The sequence below is a fragment of the Rattus norvegicus genome, chromosome 6 (assembly GCF_036323735.1).
Source record: "Rattus norvegicus strain BN/NHsdMcwi chromosome 6, GRCr8, whole genome shotgun sequence".
NCBI classification, from domain to species: Eukaryota; Metazoa; Chordata; class Mammalia; order Rodentia; family Muridae; genus Rattus; species Rattus norvegicus.
In genome coordinates, this window is record NC_086024.1 from 50960621 (window position 1) to 50978058 (window position 17438).

The following is a 17438-nucleotide window of genomic DNA, read 5'->3' on the forward strand; positions in this document are numbered from 1 at the left end:
CTGAGTACTGCTGGACAATGCACATAACATTGATGCCATTGGTTTAAGATGTGCAGAGGTCTGGGGAGACAAGGAGTGAGACAGCCCTAAGTCTGCACATCCTCTCTGAACTTACGGAGTTAGGTAACCCTGAAGACGTACTTTAGCCTCTTCGAGCCTTTGTTTTCACCTCTGTAAACCTGGAATCTGGTGCTGGGGTATGACTTAGTTGAGAGAGGGCTGGCTAACATGCACAACACTCCAAATTCAATCCCCAGCATGGTGTAAACTAGCATAGCAGCACATGCTTGTAACTCCTAGTATTTGGGAGATACATGTAAAAAGACCGGAAGTCCAAGGTCATCCTAGACTATATAATTTCAGGACCAGCCTGGACTACATGAAACCTGGCCTCAGAAAAAGTAAAAAATGTAAGCTGGATATGGTGGCACACTTCTTTAACCCCAGCACTTGGGAAGCCGAGGCAGGTAAAACCCTGTGGGTTCAAGGCCAGCCTGATCTACATAGTTAAGTTTCAAGGCAGACAGATAGAATGAGATAAATGAGACCCTGTCCCAAAGCATATATAACAAGGGATGGGACAGATGACTCAGTGGTTAAAGAGCACTGGTTGCTATTTCAGAGGAACTGGGTTCAGTTCTCAGAATCCACCTGGCAGCTCGCAGCCATCTATAATTCCAGTTCCAAGGAATGTGATGTTTTCTTTTGGAAAGAGGCACACATATAGAAAGTAGGGAGAAAGATCCCTAGAACAAACGAAACTCAAGACGGATGATCAAAATGTGAATGCTTCACTCCTTCTTTAAATGAGGAAAAAGAATACCCTTGGCAGGGAAGGGAGAGGCAAAGATTAAAACAGACACAGAAGGAACACCCATTCAGAGCCTGCCCCACATGTGGCCCATACATATACAGCCACCCAATTAGACAAGATGGATGAAGCAAAGAAGTGCAGACCGACAGGAGCCGGATGTAGATCGCTCCTGAGAGACACAGCCAGAATACAGCAAATACAGAGGCGAATGCCAGCAGCAAACCACTGAACTGAGAATAGGTCCCCCGTTGAAGGAATCAGAGAAAGAACTGGAAGAGCTTGAAGGGGCTCGAGACCCCAAAAGTACAACAATGTCAAGCAACCAGAGCTTCCAGGGACTAAGCCACTACCTAAATACTATACATGGACTGACCCTGGACTCTGACCCCATAGGTAGCAATGAATATCCTAGTAAGAGCACCAGTGGAAGGGGAAGCCCTGGGTCCTGCTAAGACTGAACCCCCAGTGAACTAGACTATGGGGGGAGGGCGGCAATGGGGGGAGGGTTGGGAGGGGAACACCCATAAGGAAGGGGAGGGGGGAGGGGGATGTTTGCCCGGAAACCGGGAAAGGGAATAACACTTGAAATGTATATAAGAAATACTCAAGTTAATAAAAAAAAAAAAAAGAAAGTAGGGAGAAAATATATATATGTATGTATGATGTATGTATGTATGTATATACACATGCATACATATATATTCAAGAAAAATACTTATATACAGAAATTAGCACTTTTTAAAAATAAGAATCTAAAATCCTATAGTAAAGGATTTTGAAGAAAACACCCACAACCAAGCCATTTGTCTTCTCCCCAACCACCACCCCAATGCCTCACGGCCTTGCTCAGTGGCTCTGTGCCACCACAGAGCTTGGCTCAGTGGCCCCTGTGCACCTATGAAACGGGGTTGGCAGCATGCCCCTAGTTGGATGCTGGAGAAACAGGCACACCACCCAGAACTGCACCTGGCACATAGCAGGTGGGACACACATGTCCCCAGCAACAATCATTCATCATCACATGCAGAGTCACTCAAGTGTCTAGAAGTGTGGCAACTCACACTGACAGCCCCAAGGGCCGGGTGCATGAACACCTGCACTTGAACACAGTCCCAAATGAATGATGGGCACCAAAGTCAGCTAGGACTGGCTTACACATTGTTTCTATCAGTTTGTCTGAGATTCCACCCTCCACCCAATCCTTGAAGGCAGAAGGAGCAAGTGAGGGGCTACAGTGAGGTGTATGGCACCCTAGGGTAGGTCTGTTCCCTTCCCTATCGTTTTAATTTTATTTATATGAGTACACGGTAGCTGTCTTCAGACACACCAGAAGAGGGTATCGGATTCCATTATAGATGGCTGTGAGCCACCATGTAGTTGATAGGAATTGAACTCAAGACCTCTGGAAGAGCAATCAGTGCTCTTAACCGCTGAGCCAGCTCTCCAGCCCCCTTCTCCATCCTTAAGGAACAAATGCAGACGCTTCTCATATGCTGTTCCAGGACAGTACGTTCACGTGAGTTTACTAAGCCCAATGCCACATCATCATGGTGTGTCTCTGTGTGTGTATATATATGTATTTGTATGTACTTCACTGACTGAGCCATATCCCAGCCTATCATGTCCATCTTTTGATGAGCTCAGCAGTCCATCCAAAAAGTCTGTGCTGAAGTCTGTCCTGCTCTGCAGAACCTGAGAATAGAATCTTGAAAGAGGCCATGGGTATTCACTGAGGTCATAGGTCAAACCCTGATCCAACAGCACTGGCAGCATTAATAAGAGGAAACACCCGATATGCACAGAAGACAGGCTGCATGGGGATGCGGGGGAAAGAAAGAGTAGCTGTCTGCAAGCCATGGAAAAAAGCAGCCCTACCCCACCTAGATCTTGGGTTTTCAGACTCCAACACTCAATGAACCAAATCTCCATAGTCCAAGTCTGTGGCTCTCCACAGCAGTACAAGTGTAGAGAGGATATCTTGTATCTGTATGGATGTGGCACCTGTCAATTGTAAATCTTTTGCCTATCAGATGTAGGATTGGTAAAGATCTTTTCCCAATCTGTGGATTGCTATTTGGTCCTATTGATGGTGTCCTTTCCCTTACAGAAGCTTTGCAATTTTATGAGGTCCCATTTGTCAATTCTTGATCTTAAAAGCATAAGACATTGGTGTTCTATTCAGGAAAATGCCCCCTGTGCCAATGTATATGAGGTTCTTCCTCACTTTCTCTTCTGTTAGATTTGCCATATCTGGTTTTATGCGGAGGTCCTTGATCCACCTGGACTTGAGCTTTGTACAAGGAGATGAGAATGGGTCAATTTGCATTATTCTACACGCTGACTGCCAGTTGATCCAGCACCATGCTGTCTTTTCTTTACTGGAATGGTTTTGCCTCCTTTGTCAAAGATCAAGTGACCATAGGTGTGTGGGTTCATCTCTGGGTCTTCAATTCTATTCCATTGATCTCTCTGTACCAATATCATGTGGGTTTCTTTTTTTTATCACTACTGCTCTGTAGTATAGCTTGAGCTCAGAGATGGTGATTCCCCCAGAAGTTCTTTTATTGTTAAGAATGCTTTTGGGTATCCTGGATTTTTGTTATTCCAAATAAATTTGAGAATTGCTCTTTCTATCTCTGTGAAGAATTGAGTTGGAATTTTGATGGGGATTGCATTGAATCTGTAGATTGCTTTAGGTAAGATGGCCATTTTTACTATGTTAATCCTGCCAATCTTTCCATATTCTGTGATCTTCTTCAATTTCTTTCTTCAGAGACTTGAAGTTCTTGTCACACCGATCTTTCATTTGCTTGCTTAGATTTACACCAATCCAATAGAGGGCTAATATCCAAAATATACAAAAAACTCAAGAAGTTAGACTCCAGAGAACCAAATAACCCTGTTAAAATTGGGGACAGAGCTAAACAGAGAATTCTTAACTGAGGAATTTCAAACGGCTGAGAAGTACTTAAAGAAATGTTCAACATCCTTAGTCATAAAGGAAATGCAAATCAAAACAAGCCTGAGATTTCACCTCACACCAGTGAGAATGGCTAAGATCAAAAACTCAGGTGACAGCAGATGCTAGCAAGGATGTGGAGAAAGAGGAACACTCCTCCATTGTTGGTGAGATTGCAAGCTGGTACAACCACTCTAGAAATCAGTCTGGCGGTTCCTCAGAAAATTGGAATAGTTCTACCTGAGGTCCCAGCTAAACCACTCCTGGGCATATACCCAAAAGATGTTCCAACATATAATAAGGATACATGTCCCACTATGTTCATAACAGCCTTACCTATAATAGCCTGAAGCTGGAAACAACCCATATGTCCCTCAACAGAGGAATGGATACAGAAAATATGGTACATTTGCACAATGGAGTATTACTCAGCTATTAAAAACAATAATTTCATGAAATTCACAGGTAAATGGATAGCATTTGAAAATATCCTGAGTGAGATAACCCAGTCACAAAAGAAGACAAATGGCATGTGATCACTGGTAAGTGGATATTAGCCAAAAGGAAGCTCAGAATACCCATGATACAACTCACAGACCATATTAAACCCAAGAAGAAAGATCACACCTAAGTGTGGGTGCTACAGTACTACTCAGTAGGGGGAAGAGAATAATCTCTGGGTAGTAGAGGGAGAGAGGGATCTGGGAGGGAGAGAGGAGGGGGAGAGAAAAGGGGACCAGTTCAGATATGGGAGGAGATGGGGGAGAAAAACAGAGGGTCAGAAATTTGAAAGTAGGTGTGTAGCAGTAGGGGAAGAAGCAGCCACTAGAAAGTCCCAGATGCCAGAGACCCAAGAGGTTCCCAGGCCCCAACAAGGATGACTTTAGCCAAATTACCCAACAAAGGGGAGAGAGAACCTATAGAGACCATACCCAGTGGATAGGTACAGCCCTCAATTGAGGGATGGGGTCACCCACCAACCTCAAAAATACTAACCAGAATTCCTCCCGTCAAAAGAAATGCAGGGACAAAGAGTGCAGCAGAGACTGAAGGAAAGGCAAACCAGAGACCGCCCCACATGGGGATTCATTCCATCTGCTGACACCAGACCCAGACACTATTGCTGATGCCAAGAAGTGCTTACTGACAGGAGCCCTGTATAGCTGTCCCTTGAGAGGCTCTGGCAGAGCTGGACCAATACAGATGTGGATGTACCCAACCAAACATTGGACTAAGCATTGGGACCCCAATGGAGGAGTTAGGGCAAGGACTGTAGGAGCTGAAGGGGTTTGCAACCTCATAGGAAGAACAATATCAACCAACCAGCTCCCCCAGAGCTCCCAGGGACTAAACCACCAACCAGAGAGTACACAGGAGGTACCCATGACTCCAGCTCATTATGTAGCAGAGGATGCCTCTGGCATCACTGAGAGGGGAGCCCCTTGGTCCTGTGGAGGCTTCATGACCCAGGATAGGGGAACGTTAGGCCACTGAGGCAGGAGTGGGTGGGCAGGTGGGGGAGCGCCCTCATAGAGGCAGGGGGAGGGAAGAAGAGATGGAGGGTTGTGAAATGGAAACTGGAAAGAGGGATAACATTTGAAATGTAAATAAATAAAATAACCGATAAAAATAAATAAATAAATCTTTAGCCTATAGGCAGGAAATAGAAGGTAGAAGGCCGGAGGGATCTGGGATCGTGCCGGGCAGGAGATTTGCATGGAAGATGTGATGAGACAGACACATGGTACCTAAGCACACGTAACAAAGCATGAGACAGCACGTAGCTTAGAATAAATTGGTTATGTTAAGTTACGGTCTACGCAGAGAAGAGCCTAGGTATATGGCCAAGGTAGTTGTAAATATATTTTGAGTCCGAGTCTTATTTCTGGGAGCATGGGGATGGGAGGAAGAACAACCTAACTTCTACAACAAGCTGACTGACCCTGTTGTCCTCTGCTCCAGCACAGAAGCAAGTCCCAAAAGGGAGGTGAGTTCCACAGGTCACCCAGTGAACCAGTGAATATCACTGTCGAGTGATGCATGAACTGTCCAGTGATGCATACACTACATGAGGACAGACACAAGTCCCAGGTATTTATTCACAAGAGTTCTGGCTGGCTTGGAACTCACTGTGTAGGCCAGGCTGGCCTTGAACCCTCAGAGGTTTACTTTGCCTCTGCCTCCTAAGTGCTGGGATTAAGGATGTGAGTACTACATCCAGCTTCACATTCGTACTCCCTTAGATATGTTGTAATCATCTTTAAACCCTCTTCCTCACCTGCAAATGATGTCCTAAATGTCCCCAGAACCCCAGGTCACTGTATCGGGAAGCCAGAGTGGCATGCATAGGTCATAGGCAGGAATCCAATGATTAGATTATACTAAGACCAATGTCACATGACTCTTCATCAGGGCTCCAAATGTGCCTCAGCTCTTGGACAGGGGACTTTACCTCTATGGCGTACCCCAAGCCTACTCCTCACTGGCTCAGGAAGTAGTGAAGGGTGCACTTCTAAGAACCAGAGCTGAAGATCTCGTGCAGGCTCATGGTCTTTCCGGACCATAGGAAAGCAAACAGTGGCCTCTTGGGCCATTGGCCAGTGGCAGTCAGACAACTCTACCTTTCCTGTCTAGCACTTCATTCTCTTCTGTCCCAAACTTTCAGCTGAACTACTAGGCCCCAATCCATGGCACCTCAATCCTGAGAAGACTGGGTACACTCAGAAGAAGGCCTTTGTGAGACAGTCTGGGCAAGGTAGACAGAGCCGTTGCCTCTCCATAAACATCTCTGGGTCGACCCCAGTCTCTGATCCACCAGAATGAGAGCAGCTGCTGGGAGCAGAATGTCTGCTGGGTCAGGTTTGGAGCTGAGCAACACACACATACACACAGCACACACATGCATGCATATTAGACACAGGTACACACACATGTGAACATGCATACTATAGTCATGTCAACACAAACACACTGTCCTACTTTACTTTGTCAGTTTGACACAACCTAGAGTCCTATGAGAGGAAAGCTTCAATTATGAAATTGCCTAGATCAGATGGGCCTATGGACTTGTCTGTGAGGCATTGCCTTGATTTATCATTGATACATGAGAGCCCGACCCACTGTGGGCAGAACTATCCCTAGGCAAGTGGTCCTGGGCTACATAAGAAACCAGCTAAGCACGAGCCTGTGAGTAAATGGGAGAACAAGCCAAAATACAGATTTTCTCCAATATCCCTGCCTCCAGGTTCCTGCTTTGAGTTCCTGCCCTGACTTCCTCAAGTCAGGTTACAGATGGACTATAACCTGTATGCTGAAATATACTCTTTCTCCTCTAAGCTACTGTTGGTCAAAATGTTTTATCACAGTAAGAGAAGCCAAACTAACTAAAACACACATACGCAAATATGCATACATAGAGTACACATATGTATCACATGTAAGCATGACTATACAAGTACAACTAGATGCTTCATAATCATACATACATTTAATTATGCATATGTAGAAATACCTCAAACTTATATTCACATATGTATATGCAAATATGTGTGTACACACATATATATATACTTACAATTAAATTCATTCACATACGTGTATGTTCATACAAGGATACAGTGTGCTATCTATACATACACACAAATATACATGTAAATACAAGCATATATATGTAGAATATTTGTACACATGTATACATATATATGGACATGCAAACACATGGTACTTTATATACGTATACTTATATACAGGTATACAAACATACAAACAGTAATGTACACCTATGATTTTGTGTGTGCATGCATGTCCACATATAAAACATATTATATACATGTATGTGAATATACATGCTATACATGTGTGCAAGCACATGTGTATAAGCACACAGTTGATCCTCACACAACCCAGGATGATAAAGTTATTTAGCACAGAGTTAGTTAACCCAAAGCAGCAGAGGGGACCTTTTGCTACCTGACCCTCTAGCATCATAGCTTCACACGGGATCAGCAGCTACGACTGCTGCTGCTGCTGAGACTATACTATCATTTGGATGTGTTGAAGAAGAAGTAATGAAAGGCTCTGACACATCTAGAATATCTGCTCCTCCTCCGTGTTTGGTCACAGACTGGTTTTAGCTCCATGGGCAGCGTGGTGTCCTGGTTACAAGGCTAAAACCCCTGCAGAAGGAGATTTTTTTTTCAAAAGCTTGCACTTCCTTCCTGCTCCCAGGAAGTTCTCCTGGCTGCTCCACAGAACAGAAAGCTTTATGCAATATGCACACTAGGTCAGCTGCACCGAGACACATTTAGAGCCTGTGCCTTTAAGCAGAGAAGCTTACTGAGGCACTCAGAATGCTGGGAGCCGTGGTGACCTCCATCCTTACAGCCCATTACTCTAACGAGAAGTGGGGAGGCTCCCATTTGTTCTCCAGACACGCAGGAAGATGGGAGCGGGTGGGCAGCTCACAGCAGGTGCGTGATTCTTATTAATTTTAATGAAGATATCAGCGCCCTTTGAAGTGGAGATGGGGCAAAGGGGGCACTTGCAATTCAGCCTCCTCAGCGATTTTTATGAAGGATGGTGTGTGGGCTGCAGCTCATGACAGCCCAGTGCTGGCACAGCTACCCTCCACTGTCTGTGCCAGGAGGGGCCCCAGCCTCTGTGGCAGGGGAACGGGGCAGCCACCCGCTCTTGTCACAGCGTAAGTCTGGGAACCAGACAGAAAAATCTGGGACAACACACACATATCAAGTCACATCAGCAGAGCCACTCTGTGCCTGCCACACAGCACGCCACCCAAAAATGCAGACACTGTTCTTGTCTCAATAAAGGGCAGATGACGGCAGGCAATTCTGCTGGCTCCACTCGGCCTGGCTTTGTTTCAGTAAACTCGATTCACCAGCAGGTTTCCTCTTAGCAGGGGGCTGCCCACTCTGCAAGTCAGCCACTTACTCCAGACCAGTCCCCGGGTGGGCACAAGTTACATCTGGTGGAAGCTGAGCTGTCCAGACCCAGACTGGGGAGCCCGGTACCCTAGGGAGTGCTGTCTGCAGCAGCAGCACCTAGGCCTGTTAGTACAAGCCAACATCGGTGCCTTTCAGAGGCTGTGGGGAGGTGCAGGGGGTACACAGACAGGGCCCTCAGCCAGAGCTGAGATCACCCAGGGACTTCAAAGATACTTAAAGATATTAAATCTCAAGATATATTTCAAACTAACTGAAAAAGGCTTTCAGGGTACCAGCGTTAGGCTGAGCCCCAGGGACATAAAATTTAGGATGATGTAGATCTGTCCTCATTGCCCACATGCTTCGGGAGTGTCAAGAATAAAAAAGAAATGGTGACATGCTGCTCAACTGTGGCACTCACTGAGCACCCGTCACAGCGTCCTTTGAAGGTGCCGGTCACTAGCAGGTCCACCTCCTGGGGTCTCCAGTGGATCTCATTTCTATAAGATCAGGTTATTTAAGTAGTGGCAGGTGACCTAAAAGACAGCTTCGAACTCTGCCAATGTGAGCAATGACAGGCTTTAACCTCAAAGTGTGTGAGTCCAAATAAATCCTTCTTAGAGTCGCTTTGGTCAGAGCATCCTGTCATGACAAGAGATAAGGCAGTCAGGACACCAGGTGGGATGCTGCATGCCCTTAACTCTAGTACTCAGGAGGCTGAAGCAGGAGGATGATTTCACAGGAAGTTCGAGGCCAGTCTGTGATACGTGAGAGCTTGTCTCAAAGAAGAGTCAGAAAATTCCACATTAACACTCAGACCCCAGCAGCCTGTGATATCCTACACACACCTAGAGCCTGCTCATCTCATTCCGCATGGCCCAAATCAAGAACAATGGCTCCTGCTGTAACATTTACTGCTTAACAAGGTATCAAGGTGCACGCTTGTCTATCCAAATATGAACCCACTCCTGGGCACAAAGTCAAACCAGGCAGCTTCCTTAACCCTTATAAAGAATTCGTTCTCAGGCTCTCATCCCTTCCCATCCCCTCCACTCGTCTCCCTCTCCTTCTCCTTTCCTCCCCTCCTCCCTCCCCCTTCCACTCTCCCCCCTCCCTCCACCTTTCCACTCTCCCCCTCCCCTCCCCTCCCCTCTCTCTTCCTCTCTCTCTCTTTCTCTCTTTCTGAATTCAGCTCCTGCATCTGTCTCCTGCAGTGCATTTCTTCATTAAACCTTCTTGCATCTGTTCCAACCTGATCAATGCTTTCACCCCCATGCCTTCGGCTGCCCTCCATTTCTGGCACAATAATACAGTTACCACCATCTAGAATGCTGCTTTGGTTGAAGTGTCATGCATTATATTTTGTTTTGGTTTTATTTTCAAGGGGTTTTTTTTGTTGCGGTTTGTTTTAGAGATAGTATCTCACTATGTAGCCCAGGCTGGCCTCAAACTCACCACCCTTCTGCCTTAGTCTCCTGAGTGCTGGGTGGTAGGCATGCATTGCATTTGGGACACAGCAAGAAAATAGTACTGTAAATGGGGAAGGAGAGAGAGAGGGAGCAAAATTCCTTAGGGAGAGTGCACAGCCATAAAATGGGAGCAGCAAGCAGGGAGCTCACATTTGGGTTTGCGGTGGTATGTAGGCCTCCTCAGGGGCACTCATGCATGGGCCCTACCTGCAGGTACTAGGGAACAAACTGCCAAGAATCTTAATCTCTGCGAGTCCTCAAATCAATAGGAAAGGAAGGGTATCAAACCCACACTCTAGAAAGATTGTTCACACCTCCAGGAGGTAATGGAGCGAGCAGGAGCACCCCCAAAATTCCACGTTAACACTCAGACCCAGAGATGGGAGCAGAGGCCCCAGCAGGGCCCACCCACAGCACACACCATGACTAGATATCCACAAACCATGCAACCTGTGGGGAGGGCAGCTCGCGCCTCACGGTGAGCCTGGAAGCTAGCCAGATTGAAGGTGGGGAGCATCAGGGCCTGGTACTCAGTCCCTGCTGCCTCCTTTCCAGCTTGGCAATGGATCTGTTTGAGATGTGAAGAGAGGAGAGGCGCTGGGATGACACAGCTCCCAGACTTCCTGAACAGCGCCTGATGTGGCCATAGTAAGAATTGGTTTCAAATTAGCTGAGGAAAGCGTCTACACTTCAACTGGTGGGAAGAGAGAAAGCAGTCATAAGAGAATGTTCTAGAACAGAAGGTCCTGATGAGGCTACCAGAACACTCAGAAGCCAGTGCCACGCTTAATATAAAAGGATGTTGGCACAAGTTGACGGCCAAACCCAACTACAGATATGGGTCACGTTTGCAGTTGTAAGACGTGTAAAGCCAGAGGCTGGAAAGGTCATGATGTGTAAAGGTCAGAGGCTGGGCATCCTCATGACTGCTTTAAGGAGCAGAATGGTTGGTGCTGTATCTACACAGGACAGGGAAAACCCACCACCTTGTGGACCTGGATTTCACATCCATAACCCAACAATAGTTAGAACTGAAGCGTAACTGAACAGAGCTTTCTAGAAGGAATACAGCTGTACCTCCCAGCACTGTGACATTGCCTGGTCTTCCAGAGATATGAGGATACAGCCTACAAGGCCTGGAGTTAGGTTCTCCAAGAGGACGAACAGCTGCAGCTTGTGGCATCTCTACTGTGCTCTGGATAGCTCAGCAGGCGTCCCGCCCATCCAGCTGCAGTGCTAGCCTGTGACCAGGATTCACAGAGCTTGTGGCTGTGAATCACTCGCACTCCATCCCACTCTTGGGCTTAGACAAGATTCCTGGGAAGCCTACATCATTTTTAAGTCAGTTTTTGTGTAGTCCTGGCTGGCCCGGAACTCACTCTGTAGACCAGTCCATTGTCAAGCTCATAGATATCTGCCTGACTCTGTCTCCTGAGTGCTGACATTAAGGTGTGGGCCTCCATGCCTGGCCTCCCCAACTCCTAAGGCAAATGTAGCTCACAGGGCTTGCAGCAGGCAATGGAGGGCAGTTTGGGGAACAAGCTTGAAAACATCTTAAGGCCATCTTCACATATTTGACATTAACTAACAAGAGTAAGTCTGAGATGGGCATGGTTTTGGAAAGAGAATCTTGCTGTGTAGCTCAGGCCAACCTCAAACTCATGATCCTCCTGCCTCTGCTTTTAGTGTTACTAGAATTGAAGGTGTGAACTATCACATCCACCCAAACTTGCAAATGCACACTCAGTCTAATAAGCAATCCCAAGATCAGAGTACATCTTGAAGCTACGCATGCACACACACAAATACACACAAACACACACACATACCAACACACATAAACACACACACCTACACACAAACACATGCAAACAACATGCACATATACATACATACATACATACATGCATACACACACACAAATAACACATATACATACACACACATACACACACAAACAACACATATACATACACACACACCTACACAAAAACACACGCAAACAACATGTACATATACATACATGCATGCATACATACACACACAAACACACACAAACACCACATACATATACATACATACACACACACGCACACGCGCACACACACACACACACACACACACACACACACACACACACTCATGGCAGCAAAAATCCGAGAAAATGTGAACCTTAGGTAAATCAGAATAAACGCACACCTGAGTACACCAATTGCTGAATAAAAAATATGAGGAGACCTTTGCATCCTCTCCTGGAGTGGCCTCCAAGATTCTCTATTACGTAGAAGGAGCAAAGTGCAGAAGAAAATCTTGTTTGCACAAAAGAAATGAGACACATAAATGTGTTTGCCAATTCATAAGATCTCTCTGCAAAAATGAGTAAAAAGGGGCTGGAGAGATGGCTCAGTGGTTAAGAGTATTGACTGCTCTTCCAGAGGTCCTGAGTTCAATTCCCAGCAACCACATAGTGGTTCACAACCATCTGTAATGGGATCTGATGCCCTCTTCTGGTGTGTCTGAGACAGTGACAGTGTCTCAACAACAAATAACTCTTTTTAAAAAAGGAGTAAAAAGTTATCAAGGGCCACAGAGATGGTCTTTTCTCAGCAAATATCTTGGTACATTTTGATCTTTGAACTGTGATAATATCCCATTCATCATTTGTGATTCATTTCTATGAGTAACAGGAAAAAATAAGAAGTAAAAAATTAGTGTCTGTCTGGGGTTAGTGGAGGGATATGATGGTCACATCGCACCAGACAAGGGCCTCACAGTATGTGAGCTCAAAACGACGTAGCCTGTGCACTTGATCAGGAAGAGTCCATAAATCATTCTTAAAAATTTCAAATATGTTATTCTAGTAGTTTTTTAAACAGAAAGAGGCTTTCCAATGTCCCAAGGTCAGCTGTGGTGATCCATGTTCTCATGATGGATGGGCACAGGGTGCTGAGAGCACTCCTCTTTCTCTTCTTTGTTCATTCACTTGTTTTGTTTCCAAAGGCAGGGTCTCCTGCTGTGTAGACCAGGAGCAGGAATGCACACAGATCCATCTGCCTCTGCATCCGGAGTGCTGGGATTAACGGCCTGCACCACCATCCCTGGCTTCAGGATGCTTTTCTTTACAGCCTTTTCTTTTCTTTCTTCTTTTTCATTTTTTCCTGAGATAGAATTTCTCTATACAGCCTGTCCTGGAATTTAATGCGCCTGCTGGGGTCAAACTCAGAGATCTGACTGTGTCTGCTTCCCGAGTGCTGGGATTAAAAGCGTGTGCCACCACTGCCTGGATATACAGCTTTTAATAATGATTTTAAAAATATAAACTAGAAAGAGGCAGACAGAACTGCGTGAGTTCGCAACCAAGCAAGTTCTAGGCCAGCCAGGGCTACATAGTGAGACCCTGTATCAAAAAAAAAAAAAAAGAAAAGAAAAGAAAAGAAAACCTTGGGACTGAAGAGATGGCTTGGTGGTTAAGAGCACATACTGTTCTTCCTGAGGACCCAGACCCATATCAGGTAGCATACAACTGCCTGTAACCACATCTCCAAGAGAATCTGACATGTCTTACCTTTATGGACACTTGCATTCATGTGTATACACACACACACACACACACACACACACACACACACACACACACTTAAAATAAGGAAAATAAATCTTTTAAAAAACTGGCGATTGCTGCTTTTCAAGAGGGCCCAGTAGACTGCAGGTAACTCCAGCTCCAGGGGTTCCAACACCCCCTTCTGATCTCCACAGACACTGCACTCACATGCACAAACCCATACACAGACACATACATATACACATAATTCATTACAAATAGTAAAACATTTTAAAATATAATATAATATAAAATAGTAAAGATGGTGGCACCCTATAGATGGCAGCCATGCTCACTGATCACCTGCTGTTATGGTAGGCTCCTTTCATGTGTAATTACATATGTTCAAATTCCGTTCCATGTATATAAACTGGAGCACTTCTGCCCTTGAGCGCCTCCCCTTGGGCATCTAGCTCCTGAACATTCTGATTATTTCGGTGCATGTCCTGACTCCCTTTTGTGCGTGGTGTGACTACCCAACATCCACAGCCTGGGTCTCTACATGGGAACCCTCATTCCTATACATGCATGTTCTCATTCCTGTGCATTTGTGTTCTGGTTACTTCACACACAGGCTTTAACTCCTTTAAATACACAGTTGAGTCTCACCAGCCTCCCAGAGGCAGAATCAGATTGTTTTATTAAAGTGGAAACCACTCCCACTCAACACTTCTGCTTGGTAGGTGGGTCAGCTACTATTGCAACGTCCCAGCTTGTGCCCTGCCTCCTCCCACCCTTCCTTCATGGCTGTGCTCTCATTTAATACATAGCCGTGATCCTGAACCTTGGCATTCAGGGAGTCACCACTATGTTTCCAGAATACAGTACTTTCCTCAGGCTCTGCAGGCCAGCACTGTGCCTTCCCTCCATAACCTCTGTCTAAGTTGATCTCTGTCTCCTCCATATTCCAGCCACCTCCTCCCCATGGAGGCTGGAGCTGTGAATACCTTTTTCTCCTGTGGGGCCGACTCTTCCTGGCCGTCCTGGGGCTCCTTTGTTTCCCTTTTCTCCTGAATCCCCTGTGGAAGAAATCATATCTGTTTAGGCACAGTTTGGCTAGGACAGGGCATCCATACAGAACTAAAAAAGCTCTCACTCATGGTGCAGCCAGTCTGGTCCTACTCCCTGCTCACCCTACTGCAAACTGCAACCAGCATCACTAGGGTGAGCTCTGGGTACCCAGGTTTAAGCTTAGGATGTGCTTTCCATACACTGCTTTATTTTTGGGGGAATAGATTTTTCCTTCTGGGCTGGTTTCCAATCTCCTTCCCACCATATAGGACTCTCCACGGTACTCTAAACAGAAGGATACGTGACAAGGAGAGTATGGGGTGGCCCCCAGGGAAACATCATGTAGGCTGGTGGCATGCTGGGAGAACAGACCAGAGTGTCCACTGGTCCTCTCAGCATGATGCATGGAACATTCATGGTGGCTTCCCACGTGGGCTGCCTCAGAGCAATAGAGTATGCCTTCCATGTTTGGGGTCCAGTGGTCAGGTACAAAAGACAGAGGTGTAAATAAGCTGTCAGGATATCTGACAAGATGAGTCCATGGGGACTAGGGGGTCGCAGGGAACCAGAAGGCCACACCTATTCTCTAACCTCAACCCCAATCTAACCCTGATCAAATGACCTCCCGACAACACAAATTTGATTCTTCTTTTCCCTTCCTAAAAGACAGAAAGTCACTGAAGGCTACACTGAGTTATAGACCAATCTGGCCTCAAACTCCTGGACATCTACTTGTCTCTGCTTCTTGGTCTACACATCCTTGTCTATATAGTGAGTTCCAGGCTAGCCAAAGCTACTGAGGGAAACCCTGTCACAAAGGGAAGAAAAAGGAGAAAAAGGAGGAGGGGAAGGGAGAGGGGAAGGGGGAAGAGGGAGAGAGAGAAGAGGAGGAAGAGGGAGAGAAGAAAAAGAAAGAGACAGAGAGACAGGAGACATGGCCATGTATTGCAATGAGCATGACAGCAAACCCACTGGGGATGCTCTGATTGAAATTCACTCTCACAGCTAGAAAGCAGTGGCCAGAAGAAGGAGCTCACTCACTTCCCATGAGACAAAACATTAGGATGAGGAGTTCTCCTTGCTAAGAGACAGTCATCTGTGAAGCCTTGATGGTTTTGTTTTGAAGTTATCAAATTGAAGTCGAAGAAAAGAAAGAAAAAAAAAAGCTCATAAATGCCCAAACCTATCTCACAGGGATTCTAGGGAGCAGAGAGAAAGAGAATGCCTAAGAGTCTGTGAAGAGCTGCCAGATGCACTTTCCAGTACTGAGGTGGGGGTGGGGCGTGAAAGCAAGAACATAATAATCTCTGCACACTAAAAGCCGAGAACCACTCGGGGGAAATCAGGGCCAAATAGCAAAGACGTGTCAGCGACACTGCCGAAGGGATGTCACCAACAAAGAGAACATTCTGTGAGCTACCCAAGAGGAAAAATATTTTAAGTCAAATTGACATGAGAAGTCTCATTAGCCACATAGCGTATACGACGGAATGAGGCACAAACTTCAGCAGAAGTGACATAGGATGATTCAGATGGGAAGCCTCCCTGGTGAAGTGGCCTTTAAACTGAAGCTGTGCAGTGAGCAGGAAGCAGCCAGCCAGAGCAAAGGAAAGAGACATGGATGGGCACACAGGCTAAAGGGATGCAAAGGCTGTCCAGAGGGATAGACGGAGGGACAGGGCCAAAGGGGACGTGATCACCCACGGAAGAGCAACAGCAAAGCCCACCACTTCAGAGACCCACCAAAGATGGGTAAGGGTGGCAACATGTTTTCTTTCCTAGTACATGCGTCATGGTGTGTGTCATAGTAAGTATCTACTGTGGCCCTCCTTTCCATGGGGCTGAAATCTCTTCAGAGCAGCTGAAGGAAGGCCCCAACCACTGAGAGGCAACCCTAAGCACACCTTCCAGCTTTTCTAGAAGTTTCTAGAAAGCTTCTCAAGTTTGCACATGGCTCTCACTCATTTGAGGCAGACAAGTGGGTGTGCATGAATGAAAGGATGGGCTATGAGAGCTGAGTGACAGACCAAGGTCAGGCTCTGGGCCTGACCACAGCCTCTTTGATCCCTAATCCCTACCTGGATTAGGGTAAGGCTGAATGAACTAGACAATCATCCACTACATTGTCACTTACCTGAAGGCTTCACCTCTTAAAAAAAGAAGGCAAGAAGGTCACCACACCCACCACGAAACTTCCCCGCAACCTCCCCTTTCATCCTGGGTCTGTCTCTAATTTTATTGAAAACTGCTCATCCTGATTCCGAACTCACCAAAAGACGGTGGCACAGCACTTAACACTAGAACAGGAAGTGTCGCACCAGTGAAGACATTTTAAAATATGATTCGTGGGGTTGGGGTGATGTCTGTCAGTAAATGCTTGCCCCAGCAAGCGTAGGACTGGACTTGATCTCCAAACTCCATGTAAAAGGCCAAGCATAGCAGTATACACCTGCAATTCCAGTACTAGGGAGGTAGAATCAGGAGGACCCTGGGGCTCCTGGCTAGCCAGACTAGACTAAATCAGGAAGCAGCAAGTCATTGAGAGACCCTATCTCACAGAGCAAAGCTGATGATGTACCAGGAACAATACCAGAGGCTGACCTCTGGCCTCCACAGAAGCACACACACGTGTGTACACACA

General features: G+C 46.2%; 1 protein-coding gene across 2 annotated transcripts in view; it reads right to left on the reverse strand.

Annotated features, from left to right (window-relative positions):
• Colec11 (collectin sub-family member 11) overlaps positions 1-17438 on the reverse strand; it is a 32489-nt gene that overhangs the window by 8264 nt on the left and 6787 nt on the right. For both annotated transcript variants that reach the window (NM_001427173.1, NM_001427172.1), the window contains exon 3: positions 14734-14805. In NM_001427173.1, the coding sequence (NP_001414102.1) occupies positions 14734-14805 (72 nt within the window). The remainder of the gene's footprint in view (positions 1-14733; positions 14806-17438) is intronic.